General features: G+C 42.5%; 1 protein-coding gene across 1 annotated transcript in view; it reads left to right on the forward strand.

Moving 5' to 3' along the window:
• The window catches only part of RNF180 (ring finger protein 180), a 97,724-nt gene that overhangs the window by 56,766 nt on the left and 23,536 nt on the right, over positions 1-17,422 (forward strand). The window contains 2 exon segments of the mRNA XM_053300388.1: positions 7,606-7,831; positions 16,735-16,860. Of these exon segments, the coding sequence (XP_053156363.1) occupies positions 7,606-7,831; positions 16,735-16,860 (352 nt within the window).

Here is a 17,422-nt window from a genome sequence, read left to right on the forward strand (position 1 = left end):
AGTTTCAAAAGTAAGGCAATAAAGGAAAAGAAGACATATTTTTTCTTTCTCATTCACCAGTTTCCCAGCGCCATTGGTAGTCAGCCCCAAAACTGCCCTTCTAGCGATATATCATAAGGAAGTGGAAGACCTTGAGGGAATGAGAAGGAAAATTGTATTCCTTTCCCCTTGCCCTCTCGATCATGGTTTGGCTCCTGTTGCAAGCTGATGCTCTGAAGAAGAGCACTTCTTCTGAGACTTGACTTTATATCTTCTAATAGAAAACTCAGATGATTGAGTGCCTATTGGATTCAAATCATCCACCCCAAAATAAAGTAGTGGTTTCTATAAACATGGGGAACTAAGTGCATACAAGTAGATATGCTTGTAAATTGAAACAAAATGTCCCTGTGATCTTCCAGGACTATACACTTATGACCTAAAGCTGAAAGCTCTTAAGCCAGAGTGTCACTTGTGGGGTTTTTGTTTGTTTGTTTGTTTGTTGTTTAAAAACAAGGAAAATTAAGACAGAAGCAAAGAAGGAGCTGGCCCTCTCAAGCCTGTAGTAAATATCCTAGAAGCAAGAGATGGTGAAGTGAAGTTAAAAACTTGTTTCAAACTCCCCTCTCTATAGTATACAGGGCTTCTTTTTACGAGGAAGGTTTTCCCTCTTAGGAAGCTGCCTTATACATTGGTCCCTCTAGCACAATATTGTCTACACTGACTGGCAGCAGCTTCTCCAAGGTTTCACTTGTGCGCACTGCCCCCCTTGCTCCATAGTCCCTACACCCCTGCTTGTCACTCCTTCCCCACTCTTCCCCCAACCCCCTCTCTGCAACCCAACCTCCCCCACTTGCTCAGCACTAGCCATGGCCAGTCACATCATCAGGCTGACATCATCTGCAGTCTCTGGCTAGTGATGTGCACGAACCAGTGTTTGAGCTAGTTTGAACGTGGGGGCGAGGGTGAGGGCTCCTTTAAGGCACAGTGAGGGGGTCCTTACCTCCCGCGCCGTGCTTCCCCCTCTGGCACTGCTTCAAAAAGAGCTGGTATGAGGCAGCTGTATACCCTCTTGCCGCCTTGGTCAGCGTAATACTGGAAGTGGCCCACGCAGCGCTGGGGGGGAAGTGCGGCAGGGGAGGTAAGGACACCCTCCCCGTGCCTTAAAGGAGCCCCCCCCGCCTCCCAGATGAGCACAGAACCGGCTCCGTGCGCTCCCCTAGTGCCAGCTGCCCCACTTGAAGGTGCACCACAGTCCAAATGCCCAAACCACTCACGCTCTCTTGGCCCAATGTGGCAGTCCTCGGAGAGGCGCTGACCACATCCAAGCCTCCCTGCTGCTCATCCACTCCCTCCATGCTGCTGTTGCTTCTGAGGTTGGTGTGGGGCATGGGTGGGCCATCCAGACAGTGCTGTACATGGGTCTTTTATCCAGTCACTGACCATACCAAGACCTTCTTAGCATCAGTAAGGTTGCTGTATTGCGTGCCCTTAGACCATGCTGTGGGACCCCTTCTCTTCTCCAGAATCATCTGCTAGTAGCCAGTCCTAAAATTAACCTTTTAGCACAATAGGGGGAAGCCTCAATAAGATGAGAAATAAAACTGTCAGTTTTCCTTTTTGTGCTCCTGAAGCTCCTCTGCTACTCCAAAGCCTGAATGAACATCACTGCAAGGCTCCTAGTCCAAGCTAGTTGGAGCTCTAAATACTAGCACTCCTCTTTGGAGCTTGGGAAATACTGCAGCATTTTGTTGCAGGTCCCACTTGTATTTCTATCTTTATTGTTCAACTAGAACTTCAAGTGGCATGAAGGGGAGAGAGCATCTAGGCATCTCAGTACTCTTCTCATCTTTCTAAAGGTTTGACATAGCCTTTGTATTTCAAATGTCAAGGAATTTGGAGGGAGTTCCAAAAGGGGAGTAAAACACTGCACTTTTTCCTTATCTGGACAGGCAGAGACATAGAGATGTGTGGCCCTTCATTTTCCCCAGACTTTCCTGTTTGGCCCAAAACTGTCATCTTGGATTTTGTCTTTTTTCAGGACCCACTTATTCATTTTGTCTCTTTGAACAAATGGCCTAATAATAACCACTGCCAGTAGCCTAGCACCTGCCTGCAAAATACCCACAAATTCCTAGTGCTTCTTCACCCACTATTTGTGAATTGTTGAACATGCAGGTATCTGTAAGTACTTTGGGAAGGTCGTTTAAATGGCCTATTCTTGAATTTATCATGTTAATTTGCTTCCTTTAATAGAAAAAAATCTACTCCCCTGGGTGATTGCCAACAGCTTCATTGAGAGCTTCATTCCCAGAGGTTTCTAGTTTGAAAAATGTAATCTTTCAAACAGTGATGATAAAAAAATAAGTATCAGTTGCCACTTTAGAAGTATATTCTAATAAGTGACATCCCAATTAGGACACAGAGTGATCTGGAGGGATTAGTGAAACTGTATAACAAAGAGTATTCAAGTGATTCTGCATTTAATAATTTTGATGGTGCTGAATGTCATAAGAAATGTTGCTAAATACTCAGACAGCCCTATCTTCAAATTGCTGTAGGAAGCGTCTTTCCCATTCATTATAATGAAACTGTCAGCAGCATAATACTGTGAGTAGTGCAAGCTCTGTCAGAAAAGCTCTTTCAGGCCATGCCAGTGCTTTCAGAAATAGGTTTTAGAGTATTTAGCACAGGGCTTCTCAGATTTTGTTTTGGTAAGCCTCACTTACCAAACAGAATAAATCTGTTAAAGTACCCCTATGTGGAAGGCAGACAGTGTGATAGATATTGCTTTGCTTTAGCCTAGGACAGGCCGATTTAAAAAACAGAGGAAGTTAACTGTGAACAATCATAGCATGCTCTAAAGTTGTTTGTGTGCATGCAAGGAAGCAATAAAATAAATTGTTGCACTACTGCAACCGCAGTAAACACTTTCACACCGCAGCAAAGGTATGTAAACAAACCGCATTCATGCAAATTTCAGTGTCTACAGATGAAATGGAGTTATTTTTCTGCCTTGGAGTTACAGAAAATTGGAAGTGAGGTTGGGGATGAGTTATACTTTTTCTAACAGTAGAAGTCTACTTGGGTCTCTCCTCAAGGATGCCTTGCTCACTTCCATTGTATTATAACAGCAGAGAGTTCATGGAAGATTTCCCATCCCACATCATTGGTGACGGGCAGACTCCCCTTGGCTTGTTTCAACTTGGAGCTAATATGAATTGTTTCCCAAACAAACCAGTAAAATATTTGAGGCATTATTTTTCCACGCCCTGTTCCTAAATTTGGACGTTCCATCACTTTCACACAACAAGGCATATTGCTGTCTCCACCCTGCAAGTTTCCCCAAACTCCCATGTGAGTTTCCCAAATTCTCCAGTGATGAATTCCTGAGGCTTATTCTGTAGTTCTGTTCCATTTATCAAAAAATTACCTGGCAACAAGAATCAAGTGGCCTGCATTTCTCCCTGACACATTGCCCTGAAACCACAGTATTCTGGGCTTTTTATTCCTCATAGAAAGCTGTCATTGATGCCAAACAATAGCCATAATCAGAGGGGCTTATTTAGACTGGAACTGTGGCAGGCAAAGGGTTAAAGCCCCTTCCCCTCATGGTCCCAATCTGGATTATCGTCTCCCATGGCTGTTATTGAGCTCTGAAAACCTGACTTAAATCCTGTCAGGGCCATCATAACGTAGTTTGACCCTTAGCCACTGTCCTGCCATAGCTCCATTCATTTATAACGAATAGTGCCTTAGCATTCCATCCTTTTATGTTCCCCGTGCCTGTGGATCATTTGTCTAAGTACCATAAATAGACAGCACTCACTTTAAATGTAAATGTTGTGCTGAAGAAGATACTCTTTTTGTTGTTTTCCCCGTGAGCAATTTATCTCTCCCAAGCTGAAGCAGAGAAGCCTGAGAGGAGGACACGGCTCTTTGCAATTCATAGCTCCAAAGAGCTTCTTAACCTACTTTGTTCTCCTTGATGTTTTTGACTTCTATTTTGTATTTTAGTGAGAAGCCAGATAGGGAGGAAAGTGCAAGTGAATTATTAACGTAATACAAATATGGAAACTTTGACCTCTTTGACTAGGGGTGATCTATGAAGTTGAAGCATTAATTTGCCAGAACTCTAAAACAATAAAGTACAGCATTAAATATCAAGCCTGAGGGCACAGAAGCCTCAAAGGACCTCCTGACCTAATTAGAAAAAAAGTTCACCTCTTCAGCTAATAAAAGATGTTGAAGCCTTATTTCTTCTGGTCCAGTTTAATCCCCTTCTGATTTCCTTAGAACTGCTTGTTTCTTTTTGCTGTGCGTTTCTGCAGTTACTACATGAACCATGCCACTCTTGTAACTTTGCATGCTGCAGGAGTGCCTCAGCCCCTGAATCAGCCCCTTGATAGAAACAGTGGCTGTTCCTGAGTAACGCTGCGCTTGCACAACAGAGTTGCATTAATGCAAAAATTATGTAGCTGAGTGACATCTTGGGGATTTTTGAAATCATGCGAGTGTGCAAAATTCCCTTTAGAATATTTGAGGCATGCCACAGGATCCACACCTGCTGTACAAGCATAAACATGCTTGCACTAGCACAACAATAACCTGGAATGCAATCTCCAGCTGTAGTGAAATAGCTTTGCGCTAGCACAACATTCTGCGCAAGCACAGCATCAGTCAGGATGTCAGCCAGCGCCTGTAGTTGCTTTCATGAGCTGGAAGAGTGTGAGATCAGATGAAGGGCTAATCACCATTGAAAAATACTTTTCACCAGTTTAGAAAACTCTGAAAGCTTTTGGGGAAAGCATGATAGGATTGTGCTCTAAATGCTGCAACTGTTTTAAGTGTGGGGGGGCATATATCCCATTATATAATTAATTGACCCACTCCTTCAGCTTGTCCCTGTCTACTTTATATATCTTCCCTGCAGTAGAAGCAATACATGTTTGATTAGGAGCAATCATCACTCACATCATATGGCTCACAGAACTGAATCATTCACTTTGAAGAGTTCAGGACCACAAGTAATTTCTTACATGCCAAAAACAAAACTTCTGCCATCTGCAATGATAAATTCACAATCAACACAGTACAGTAGACAGGTTTAGGTCATCTGAGCAAAGGAACTAATCAGAAATGATTTGTCAGAAATGAATTAATTGGGCATAAGCAAAAGAATGCAAGAAAGAAAGAAAGAGGAGTGAGATGCACAGAATCTATTGGAGGAGAGAGTAAGGATCTAGGGGTGGACTTCGGACAACCATGAAGCATTTTTAAAAAGCCACTTCCAGACTTTCTCTGGTCTCAGAGCCTTCAACAGGCATTGCAATATGTCTCTGCAATCATGAGATCTAGAATCCTGCTTTTTAAAATGAAAGCTGGGGTTTGCCATATTCAGGTGTGGATATGGGAAAACCAAATTACACATACACACCACCACTGAGCTATAAAGCTTGCTGGGTAACATTAGGCAATTCATTCTATCTCTCAGTCTAATCTACCTCTCAGAGTTGTTAGGCTAAAGTGCATCTCTGATCTCCTTGAAGGAAAGACAGGATACAAATAAATACATGGTTGTGAGATGGGGAGGAAATACAAAAAGAAAAACAAAACTGATTAAAGCATAGCTTACCTATTGTACATATGAATTCCAAGAAAGCTTTAACTTTTCTTCCCTTAATTTTATTTTTAAAATATGGCCAAAAGTCCATGAACAAATGCATAAAGGTTTCCCTCAAAAGCCAAGCGTTAATACTTTAAAAAGCAAGATGATTTTTCTTTAAGACAGTTGACAACCTGTGTACAGATAGCAGGGTAACTAGTGAGCAGGTAGGGAGAAGGAATCATCAGGAGTAGATGCCTGCAAGGTTCAGACAATATTTTGGTTTTTCTAGCTCTATAGTGGTTTTTCTTTCTGACTTTTGTCCTCATGTGGTTGATCTGTAATTTTCCGCACTGCTCTGATATGTTAGATTTGCTTAATTCCTGCTCAAGAGAAATGTGAAGTAGGTTTCTACTTCATACAAACCTCCTTCACTTGATTCTTTTCTGCTAGCTTAATATAAAGACTTACCTGTTTGGCCTGGCCTTCCAAGGTTTTTAAATTGTTCTTAAGTATTTTTAATTGGTTTTAAATGGCTCTGGATGGTCTTAAATTTGTTTTTATATTGTTTTAAGCAATTAGTTTTAAATGGTGTTTGTTTTTGTTCTTTACTTTCTGTGCACTGCCCAGAGCCTTTGGATGGGGCAATATAGAAATGTAATAAATAAATATAAATATAAATATCTGTCTTCATATAAGACAGACTTGCAGGTAAGAATCAACTAGTATTGTTAACTCGTTAGCACTTAGGAAAAATAAGATATGGGAGAAGTATAATAATAACCATCCCCTAAGCATTATATGGAAATGCTGTATCTGCAGCTCTTAAAAGATTGAAATAAATCTGTATTGCCATTTCTGCCACCTAATCTGGAGTAGACAACATAAGGTCCATGGCTGTATCTAGACAACCAAGGGGGTTCCTCAAAGCCTGATCAACTCTACACTGCTGCCATATACTCCCCTGTAACTCAGTGCTTTGGGGGAGGGGCGGGAAGCGGGGAGGGGTAATCTGATACAGCGAAGTCAAGCACTCAAGGAAGAGCCACAGTTCAGTGAGAGAGCACATGCTATACATGTAGAAGGTCCCAAATTCAATCCGGGTAAAACTGGAAAAGACCCTGTCTGAAACCCTAGAGAGCTATTGTCAGTCAATATAGAGCAGTGTTTCTCAACCGCTGGTCCGCAGACCGGTGCCGGTCCATGAGGCTGGGTACCAGTCCATGAGGCATCACTAATAAAAATCACCCCCGCAAAAAAACAATCTTGGGCCAGCGGGGGCTGCGTCGATTGCTCTCAGAAGCTCATTTCCAGGCAGCCCTCGCTGCTGGATAATGTTCATTTCGAAGAAGCGAAATGAACATTATCCAGCAGCGAGGGCTGCCTGCCTAGACATGAGCTCTGGAGAGCTCACCTGGGCTCTGTGGACCCTGGGCCCCTCTCCCTTTGCACATGACATCACTGGGGGTAGGGGGTGGCGGCAAGTTGGGGCAATCCCTTTACTAACTGCTGGTCTGGGAAACTGCGTACAAGGAATGTACCGGTCCATGACTCCAAAATCGTTGAGAAACATTGATATAGATGATACTGCACTAGATGGACCAATTAGCTTACTCTGTATAAGGTGGAAGCATCTGTTCGCTCACCCGCCTTGATTCACGCATACCTCTAGGTTCAAATTCTTTGAATAATTTGTATAACATGGTCCATAATACATGCTTACCACAAGGGATAACAAAGCTTGCCCTAAGTAGAAAGATAGGCAAATTTAATTATGTTATTTTTCAGCCATTGCAGAAACATTTCGCTTTCTCACCCAAGCCCCACCAAGAATTCTTTACACCACTTCAAAAATATTATTTTCACATGAGGATTATCTTGCTGAAAGAATTCTACATTAAGCTTGGAGCATAATGTTCTTATTCACTTTGATAATGTTATACAAATGTATTACATCTCTTATGAACTGACTGAAATCATTTTTAGTACAGCTTTGTGTTTTCCTGTTTTCCCACTTGTAGACTATGAATGATGACCTGAATACAGAAGAGGAGCACGAACCCAGAAGAGATAAAGAGAGCTTCCTATGTGCAGTGTGCCTGGATGTTTATTTTAATCCTTACATGTGCTATCCCTGCCACCACATCTTCTGTGAACCCTGCTTACGCACACTTGCCAAAGATAACCCCATCAGCACTCCATGTCCTCTGTGCCGCACTGCAATTGCCCAAGTCTTTTTCCAATCAGGTATAGATACTTTTAAAATGTACCTGGTTAAATATTGTTGATCTTTCCTAATAAGTACTAATAAACAATGTAAAGTAAATATTCAAGGCTAACTGAAGAGCGTGCTCCAAATATACATTGGTAAGCAGTCATATCCAGTGAAGTTGGTGCCAGCTAGACTTGATGATGGTTATTCTGTGTGCTTAAACTCAGATGTGCTCCATACATATAGAAAGAGGGTCAGGGCTTCAGTTGTAGCAGCAAAGGGCTAAGCTTTCTGCCCAACCATGGCTTACCTCCCCATAGTCTTTCTTCTCCTATGCTTTTCTCTTCATCTGGGTTCTGGTACCAGAAATGAGCTCTGCTGGGGAAAAAACACTTATTTATTTATTTATTTAATACATTTCTATACCGTCCAAAACGCAAGTTCTCTGGGTGGTTTACAAACAATAAAAACAGCCAATAAAAGATTAAAACATTTCAACAATTAAAATTAAAAAGTTAAAACTATTAAAACACAATTAAAATAGTATCTAATTAATAGCCTTGGGTGAACAAATGCATCTTGACTGCCCTTTTAAAAGTTGTAAGAGATAGGGAGACTCTTATTTCAGCAGGAAGTGTGTTCCAAAGCCTCGGTGGCAACTGCAGACAAACCTCTCCAGCTGATCTCAATGGGAGGTGTGGTTCATAGCAAATAAGACGTTCTCTTAAATACCCAGGGCCCAAGCTGTTTAGGGCTTTATAGGTTATAACCAAAACCTTGTACTCTGCCCGGAAACTTACCGGCAGCCAGTGTAGATGTTTTAAGATAGGAGTTATATGGTCTCTCCGAGATGACTCAAAGACCAATCTGGCCACCGCATTCTGGACTAACTGCAGTTTCCAGACTATGTACAAAGGCAGCCCCACATAGAGCACATTGCATTAGTCAAGTCTGGAGGTGACCAGCAGATGTACTACTGTTCTGAGGTCATTTATCTCAAGAAATGGACACAGTTGGCATATCAGCTGAAGCTGATAAAAGGCACCTCTGGCCTCTGCCTCAACCTGGGAAACCAGGGAGAGTTTTGTGTCCAGAAGCACCCCCAGACTGCGGTATACAACTTAGGAAGAGGGGCTATGGCGAGGCAAGTGCTCTTCACTTGCATTTTCACCCCCTTCTTTCTGTGTGATTGGGACAGATACAGGCATATGGATCTGCTGCCATCAAGTCTAGCACTTGAGCCTAAGTGGTTACTAGTTTCGTCCACTGGTTTCCTTTAGATGTATCTGAGTCATTGTCACATTTTATTTCATTTAACATTTGACCTTCTCTTTCCTAGTGCTTAGCTTCACATGTTTCACATACATACTGTTGCTCCGCCCAGGCTTGGAGGTGAAGTTATGCAGTTTCACCCATGCATGCACACAAATCCAAATCAAGTTTGATGCAGTTTGCAAAACAAAAGGGACAGGCAGGAGACCTTGAAAATAGATTGTGAAATAGCCAAGCTTCGGAATCACAAAGTAACCAAGTTTAAATTCTCGTAAAATAAATTATCAGGTCCAGGGGTTAGAGCGCCTCTGCTTTTAGGGCACGTGCATGGATTTCAGAGTCCAAACTGCTTTTCAAATAATTGCAGAAGTAGCTTTCCATGAGAGTATGGTGTAGAGAAGGAATGGGTTCTTTTGGAAGGAAAATAATTTTAAAAATGCATTTGCTATGCAGAAAGCTATGCAGAAAGGTTTTTCTCTGGATTGTGGCCAGTATCTGTAACATTAATATGTTGACTGGGGGTTATGGTTCATTGGGCAAGGTTTAAGGAAGTGATCTCTATTTTAAAAAACACATCTGTTGCTTGCTAGGATAGACAACCAAGCTAAAACACCCAAGTTGGACAGAGAGTGGCACCCAGTTGTTCAGCAGGCATGGAGTAGGGAGAGGGTGTCCCCGTGCATCTTTGCTTCCCATGGTGTCTTCTAAGTTACAAGAGATGGTTCATAGCTGCAGCAAACATAATTGAAAAACCTGTGATTTTTCTATTATTTGTGTATGCATTTTTTAAATAGGCAGGTAGAGCGGACCTTGCAGAATGCATTTGTTCTCTGCTTTTGTAGCCGGTCTCTGTTTTAACTTTGTCTTATATAAATTTATTTACATTTACATGTATAGCCTGTGCTTCCTTTAAGAAGCCTAGAGTGGTGCACATGGTTACATTTATCCTCCCAACAGCCCTATGAGAAAGGTGCTGAGAGATAAGTGACTGTCCCAGAGTCACCCAGTGAGTTTCATGGCTGAATGGAGATTTGAACTTGGATTTCCCCAGTCTGAACCACTGTACCACTCTGGCTCAGAGTTCTTTCTTGTTGTTATTTATTTGTAGTGGTATTCATTTTTTAAATAATTAGGCAGACAGAGCTGCCCTTGTGACTACGGAATGCATTTACTCTCCACAGAAGCAGCATTTTGTAGCTGGTCTGTGCTTCACTTGTGGCATGTACCGTTCTTTTTCTGTTTATGTATGCGTTTGTGTTTTGATCTTGACCTGTTCAATACAAACCTACACACTACTGCAGTCCTGTTAAACCCTATAAAGCAACTAATGTTGATGAGCAGTTGATATTTGTGTGCTTGTGTGTGCGTGTTTGTATTTTGATCCCACTCATTAGCTACAAATCTAACCTTTGGCAGTTATTGCTAAGGCACCGGCCTAGTCCTGGCTCCACCTCTGCAGCTGTCCACAATGGGCTCCACCTTTCACTACCTGTGGCTCCACACATCGCCTGCCCTGCCTAGTGCCCCCACTCCAGTTCCAGGAACCACCAGCTGCCACTGGCTTGTACCTCTTTAAGGAGGTACAAAAGAAAACAATGAGAATGCAAAATAAAGATTATTTTAATCGAAGTGTGAAATTATAGAAGAACTAGTGTTTTCTAGCCCGTTGTAATAACGGGCGCTAGTAGGGGAGAGTTCTGCTGCCTCCCGCTGCCGTCTCTGCCTTCCCCGTAGCCCCTGCCCCCGCCCTCACCCTCTCCCAGCCGGCCCCGCCGCCTCGCCAGGCCCCCGCCGCCGTTTTCCCTGGCCTTCCACTGCCGGGCCCGCCGCCTTCTCCGGGTGAGTCCGCGGCTCTGGCTGGGCCCGCCGCCGCCTTCTCCGCTCGCCTGGCCTTCCCCCGCCGCCTCCTCCACTCGCCGTCCACCGCCTCCTGCAGGCTTCGCTTCTTCGGGGCAGCCACTCGCCTCGCCGGGCCGCCGCCCCCGTCTTCCCTGGCCTTCCCCTGCCAGGCCCGCCGCCTTCTCCGGGTGAGTCGGCGGCTCTGGCCGGGCCCGCCGCCGCCTCCTCCGCTTGCCTGGCTTTCCCCCACCGCCTCCTCCACTCGCCGTCCACTGCCGCCTGCAGGCTTCGTTTTTTCGGGGCGGCCGCTTCTGGCCGCCCAAGATGGCCACCGGGTGCCGGTGGTCGTGTCTCCCTTGCTCTGTTCTGCGCATGCGCTCTGCGCATGCTCAGAACAGTCCAGGGAGGCACGGACACACGCTTGGTGTCCGTCCACGGACGGACACCAAGCGTTTTATTATAGAGGATAAACATCCATTTTTTGGTAGTAGATACAAAAATGAACTTTAAGCAGAACTAATTCTAAATTCTGGAGCACAGTCTTCTTTCTAGTAGTCTTATATATTTATAGGTCCAGCCAATGAAAATGCCCTGTTCCATCAAACAAATGGAGAAAAATGTTGTACAAAAATGCATAGTTAAACATCAGAATTTACAAATTACTGCAGCAGAATAGTCTATCACTCCAAGCTGCTAATGAAGAATTAAGTTGCCACCAAAGCAAGATATATTATTTATTCATGTATAGCACGCTGAAGGAACTCAGGGCAGCATATATTGTTGTTCCTCCATCCTGTATCTTCCCAACAATGTGAGGGTAGATCAGTTAGGCTGAGATGGTGTGACTGGTCCAAGTTCAAACAGTGAGTTTCACAACTTGAGTGGGTATTTGAACCCAGGTCTCCACAGTCAAGTCCAACACCCTTGCCACTAATACTACCCTGGCTCTAGAAATACAAGAGTGATAGTTAGTTACAGTCATATACAGCTCCTAGTATTACAAGCCCATCTAGCAGTATTGTTTGTTTATTTTTTATATTATATTATTTTGTACACTGCCCAACTTCAATCTCTGGGTGATTTACAGAAACATAAAACGAATCAAAACAGATATTAAAACCTTAAAACAATTTAAAACCACAATTCTAGTTTAAAAGCTTGGGTGAATACATGTGTCTTTAGAGACTTTTTTAAAGTTCTCAATTCCTTTACATTTTCTCCACACCTGAAACTTTTGAAATTAAGTTACAGATACAAATATTAGCTGTGTAAGCTAAGAGCTTTTTTCTTTGTTGAGTTGATGGACATTTTTGCAGTAACAAACAGAAGAGTACTGGGTATCCCCACAGGACCACTGAATATGCATTTGTGGTTCAATCAAAATTGAAGACCTAGCTCGTTATTTATTGTATGGTCCATTACATAGCACACTCAGAGATACTCATTTGGGCACTTTTCTAAAAAGGATGAGTAATTGGCCCATGAGATTGCAGATTAAACTTTTGCTGGGTGGAGAAGATATGTTTCTTCTAGCCATTAAAGCTAGCCATTAAAGCTAGATTTGCCAAAGTGGTGCCAAATTCATGATGGTTTAGGGAAAGGAAACTATTTTATTGCTCATTATCAGTATCATCTGATCAATATCATCTGAGAGTCTAGGAATCAGCTGTGTGATCTGACTCAACACACATTACATTTTTCACACATATACTCTGTTCAAGCATTATGTGTATGCAGGTGTAATGCCATTTTCCTTTGAAATCTATCTATATATTTAAAAGCCTTAGGACGTATGTCGCACATCCCATGGTACGTAGCACATCTTGTGAGAGTTGTCCAGAGGAGAAAGAAGGCACGGAGTAGGGCTGAGTGGCATTCGGAGTGGCAGCTGCTGAGGAGGAGGAGAAGGGAGGGCTGAGGAGGAGAGGTGTTGTGTCAATAAGGAAGAAAGAAGAAGATATTTTGATCAACAGCCTCCATCACCCTGCTGAGTCTCCTCACGAGCAGGACGGCCAGGGCAGAAGAGTGCACCAAGGGCTGCCCATGCAAGCCAGAAGGGAAGCCCTGTCTCGGCCACTCTCCTCACGAGACTTGGCAGGGTGACACAATGGAGGCCAGCGGTAGGAGCTCACCAAGGCCACCATGACCTAGACTCTCTCTCCCTAGGAAGGGAAGAGGATGGGGGAGGCTGAGGGATGGGGGGAGAGAGAGAGAGTTGTGGGGGGGGAGTGGGGAAGGTTTCACCACCTCCGCTGCCATCCCGGATGGCAGGGGATGGCTTAAGAAAGGGTGGGGAGGCAGGGCAGGGAGCTGGATTATCTGGGGAGGGGTGAGAGATGAAGAACTAGGGTGCAAATGTTCTGGGCAGGGCCAACTAGTATTATATATTTATGGATTATAATGCATATTTATTCCATTACATGAAATTTAAAACATATTTATTTGATTGTATATTTATGGGAAATGGTGATGAGCTGCCTCTGAGTGACAGCAAAATTCTAAAGCACTTAGAATTAGAAAGTGCTGTGAATAGAGGCCTGGTCTACACATGGAGTGAAATGAGATGAGGGAATCCCTGAGATGATGGAATGAAACGTATCCATTTCAGATCGGAGATGGGGGATGTTCCTCACATTAAAAAAAACCAAAAAACAACCCTATGTTAGAAACCTACCATATCAGAGGTCAAAGATTTGCCATAGCCCTCTCCTCTCTGGTCTAGTTTTCTTCGTGGAGGGATTTATTTACCTTTGCCTAGAGGAACATTCAAACCCATGGTACCTAACGTGCAGTCTGAAGTAACACATTCCATTTTACCACCTCAGGACTCTTCAGCCTTATTCTGCTATATGTATGGCTCCAACCAGAAGATGTTAGGAAATGAGAATATAGGAAGAGAGCGAGACACTTATTTTAATCTCATAATTTACAGTTGGCTGTTATTATTAAGAGCCCCTGGTGGAGCAGTGGTAAAACTGCCGCCCTGTAACCAGAAGGTTACAAGTTCGATCGTGACCAGGGGCTCAAGGTTGACTCAGCCTTCCATCCTTCCGAGGTAGGTAAAATGAGTACCCAGAATGTTGGGGGCAATATGCTAAAATCATTGTAAACCGCTTAGAGAGCTCCGGCTATAGAGCGGTATATAAATGTAAGTGCTATTGCTATTGCTATATTATATCTATGGCATTTTTGTTTGCGAAGACAATATCTGCTTATTGCTAAATTCTTCTGTAAGCATTGACAAGCTTCTTCACAACCCCTGGCTGACATCCAGACTAGAATTGCACTGGTGCATGAGGAGAGGGGGCGATTTTTGACAATCTGTGCCTCCCAAAAATATGCCCTTGTGACTGTACAACCCTCAAGGACATATTTTCAGGAGATGCAGGTCATCAGAAATTGTCCTTTCCCCCTCGTATGACTGATCCTGGATGTTAGGCACTGCTGCACCACTGCAGTACTTGTTCAGATGGGATGTCATCCATTATCTCTGCCCTTTCTATGAAACTGATGTGAACATTTTTTTCATTACTTCTGCCTGTGCCCGGTGCATAACACATGGTCATCTGTTGCTCTCAGAGGTGAGACAGGTATTTGGTGTCAGAGGGGCAATTCATTTCCCAGCCACAAATACATAGAGAATTGGGGAGAATGTCATCCATATCAGGCTTTGATCTCTGCTCATTATTTTTTTGACATAATATGTTCCTTCTGTATTCTTTGGTATTCTGTGATATTGCTATGATAATTCATGTCATGCAATAAATATATTTTGAATCTGGATTAAATTTTAACAATATTAAAAGTATGAAATGACAAGATGTCGACTAAAGCAATCTATTGAAAAAAGGTTTTGGACAACATCATGACTATACATATAATCAGAGGAACACAAATTATTAAAATAAAATAATGATTTAGGTGGGATGATAGAACTGGTGTAGAACTGGTGCTGAATTAAGGAACTGAAGAGAGGAAGGAGATGGAGAGGAAAGTAAAGTTAACTATCAGCATTAAAATACCAAATCCAAAATGATGGATGTGTATTCAAATGTATAGTAAATGGACACAGACCAAGAACCACGCTTGAACAAAGCAGGGCATGCAGAGATATTTGCCTGCATGGGACAAACTAATGATATAACTGACTCCCATTGGTATTTTTTTCTTTATTCATTTCTTAAATTCCTACCTATTTTCCCAGCTTTTAGAAAAAGCCCAGAGCAGATTGCATCAATTACAACACAAATTCATTAAAACATTTACAACTGCAGGTTAAAGATTAAGCAGCAAATCATTTAAAATGATATAGCACAATCAGCTGCTCACGATTAGTAGCCATCAACCAAAGGATTGCAATATAAAAAGTCTCAATGGACTTGAAGTGTCTCAAAATAGTTTTCTTAGACCACTGTGTTCTTGTCTCACAGGTCTTTCTTGAGAGGAGATTTGATATCTGTGGCACCACCACAGAGCAGGCCTTGCTCCATTTCCTCAAAGAAGAGAGACATGGAGCAGGTTTGCCCACAGATCTCTAAGTCCGGGTCTCATCCCCATTGCCACTGTTAGCCGTGGCAACTATTGAGCACCCCCAGCATTGGATGCAGCTTCCAAAAAACTCTGAAATACTCATAGGCAGAAGAAAAAAAGAGCCATCAACAGAAACACTGGATGGCTTGGTTACATATGTTTGATTCGTAACCACAAGTAGGGAGGCATATGCCGACATTGGTGGGTTTGGATGATGCTCCCAATGTCAGCATAGCTATATCAACAATGGAAGTTCGACTTGTGGATGCACTCCAGGAACTGGCAGTTTCCAGTTCCCAGAGGAAATAATCTTTGATGAGATTCTGATTGCCATGAATAGGCATCATGGGGGAAGCTCCAGCATTGGGGGTATTTTGAAGGAAAAAATAGCATCAGGCAAGATTATGCTTTCTAAATGTATTCCCTAAGCATGTCAGAAGATAGTTATATAAACAAAAACAACAACAGAAATACTTGCTAAGAATACATAAATTAAGAATGTATAACTGCTTAAAGAGAGGAAAATTAGGTTGCTAGTAAATATCATTAGTGTCGGAAGTTGCCACAGTACACTTCAAAAGTCTGCACAGCTCTACTGTGGAAACCAGATTTTAATAGAGCTTGTAGAAGAATTTAGGAGTCTTAGATAAAGACATTATGCATATTTTAGGTTAAGCCAGTACAATCCTTCCATCCATAATTCATTAATCTTCTGATTTCTCCTCATGGCTAGACCATCATTTGGATGATTTGGCATCAGCTATAAATGTAACACTGATACAATTTGAAAAAATTCTTTTGAATTAAGCTCCTAACACCCTCCTGAAATTGCCTTCACTGAAATTTTGAATGGAGTTTTCTTAATAAATAATCAAGACATTTGACTAATTTCTGAGAGATCATTCTGCAGTTGATCACTGCTCTATGAATTGCCAGGGTTTTGTTCTTGATGGACAAAGGAGATATGAATGGGAACATTCTTTTAGGGTGGTTTCACACAGCACAGAGAATTGTGTGCAGCCCCATTTGGGAGCTAAACCACGATGACGCGTCTGACATCAGATGTGGGGGGCGCAGCTAAACACTCCCTGCATCTGACATCAGATGCAAGGGGCGGGGCTGGGGTAGTCACGGTAGCGGCGGAACCCGGGCCACCACTGGCCTCTCTCCGTGCCTGCTTCACGTTTTCATAAATCTGAAGAAATTTGAATAAATATTGGAATTACAAAATAATGTACAATATTTAAATAGTCATGATTTGTGTAAATTATCTTCTTTATCTTCCAATGCATTGCAGAACTGAACAATTCTACAAAAGTTCACTTTCCTATGGAATATTTGAAATTAAAGGAGAGTTTTCAAGAATCAAGTTTAGTAAAGTGGCCTCTACCTAGCTGCAAGAAGGCATTCAGAGTTATTGAAGGTAAGAAGGGTATTGCTAATTATTTTACTTTAGCATTTCATACAGTTTAGAATGTTGTTTTTGCAAATTGGCCTATACTTTAGCTCCTCCTTTTTACGAAGGCGTGTTTTCTTGTGATTTTATATCCTGGTTCTCTTCTAAAGCAATTTTATAATCCGCCTATAATCCCACTGCAATTAGCCTTTCCTTTATGAAGGCATCGACTTCCCAATAAAATAAACATCCAGTGGGTAAGACCATGTAAGAACTGGGATTATTGGAACTACCATTTGTAATTTTTTAAATTTTCCTTTCTTGCATTTTCATCCTTTCATTTGTAATCCCTCTATTCCCTCTTTTTTGCAAATTTTGTTTTACCCCTTTGATGATATTCTGCAATCATGTCATTTCAATGGATGTCATATTGCAACCCAGAGAATCTGACTGTGCCTTTAACACTATAGCAAGAGATTATGCATCTGCTGTGCTTGCTATCCATTTTTCTGCCTTTCAGCTCCACCATCTACTCTGGGGCAATGTCTCACTTGCTATAGCAAGTGGAGAGGAGAGGAGAGGAGAGGAC

Source organism: Hemicordylus capensis, chromosome 2, assembly GCF_027244095.1.
Source record: "Hemicordylus capensis ecotype Gifberg chromosome 2, rHemCap1.1.pri, whole genome shotgun sequence".
NCBI classification, from domain to species: Eukaryota; Metazoa; Chordata; class Lepidosauria; order Squamata; family Cordylidae; genus Hemicordylus; species Hemicordylus capensis.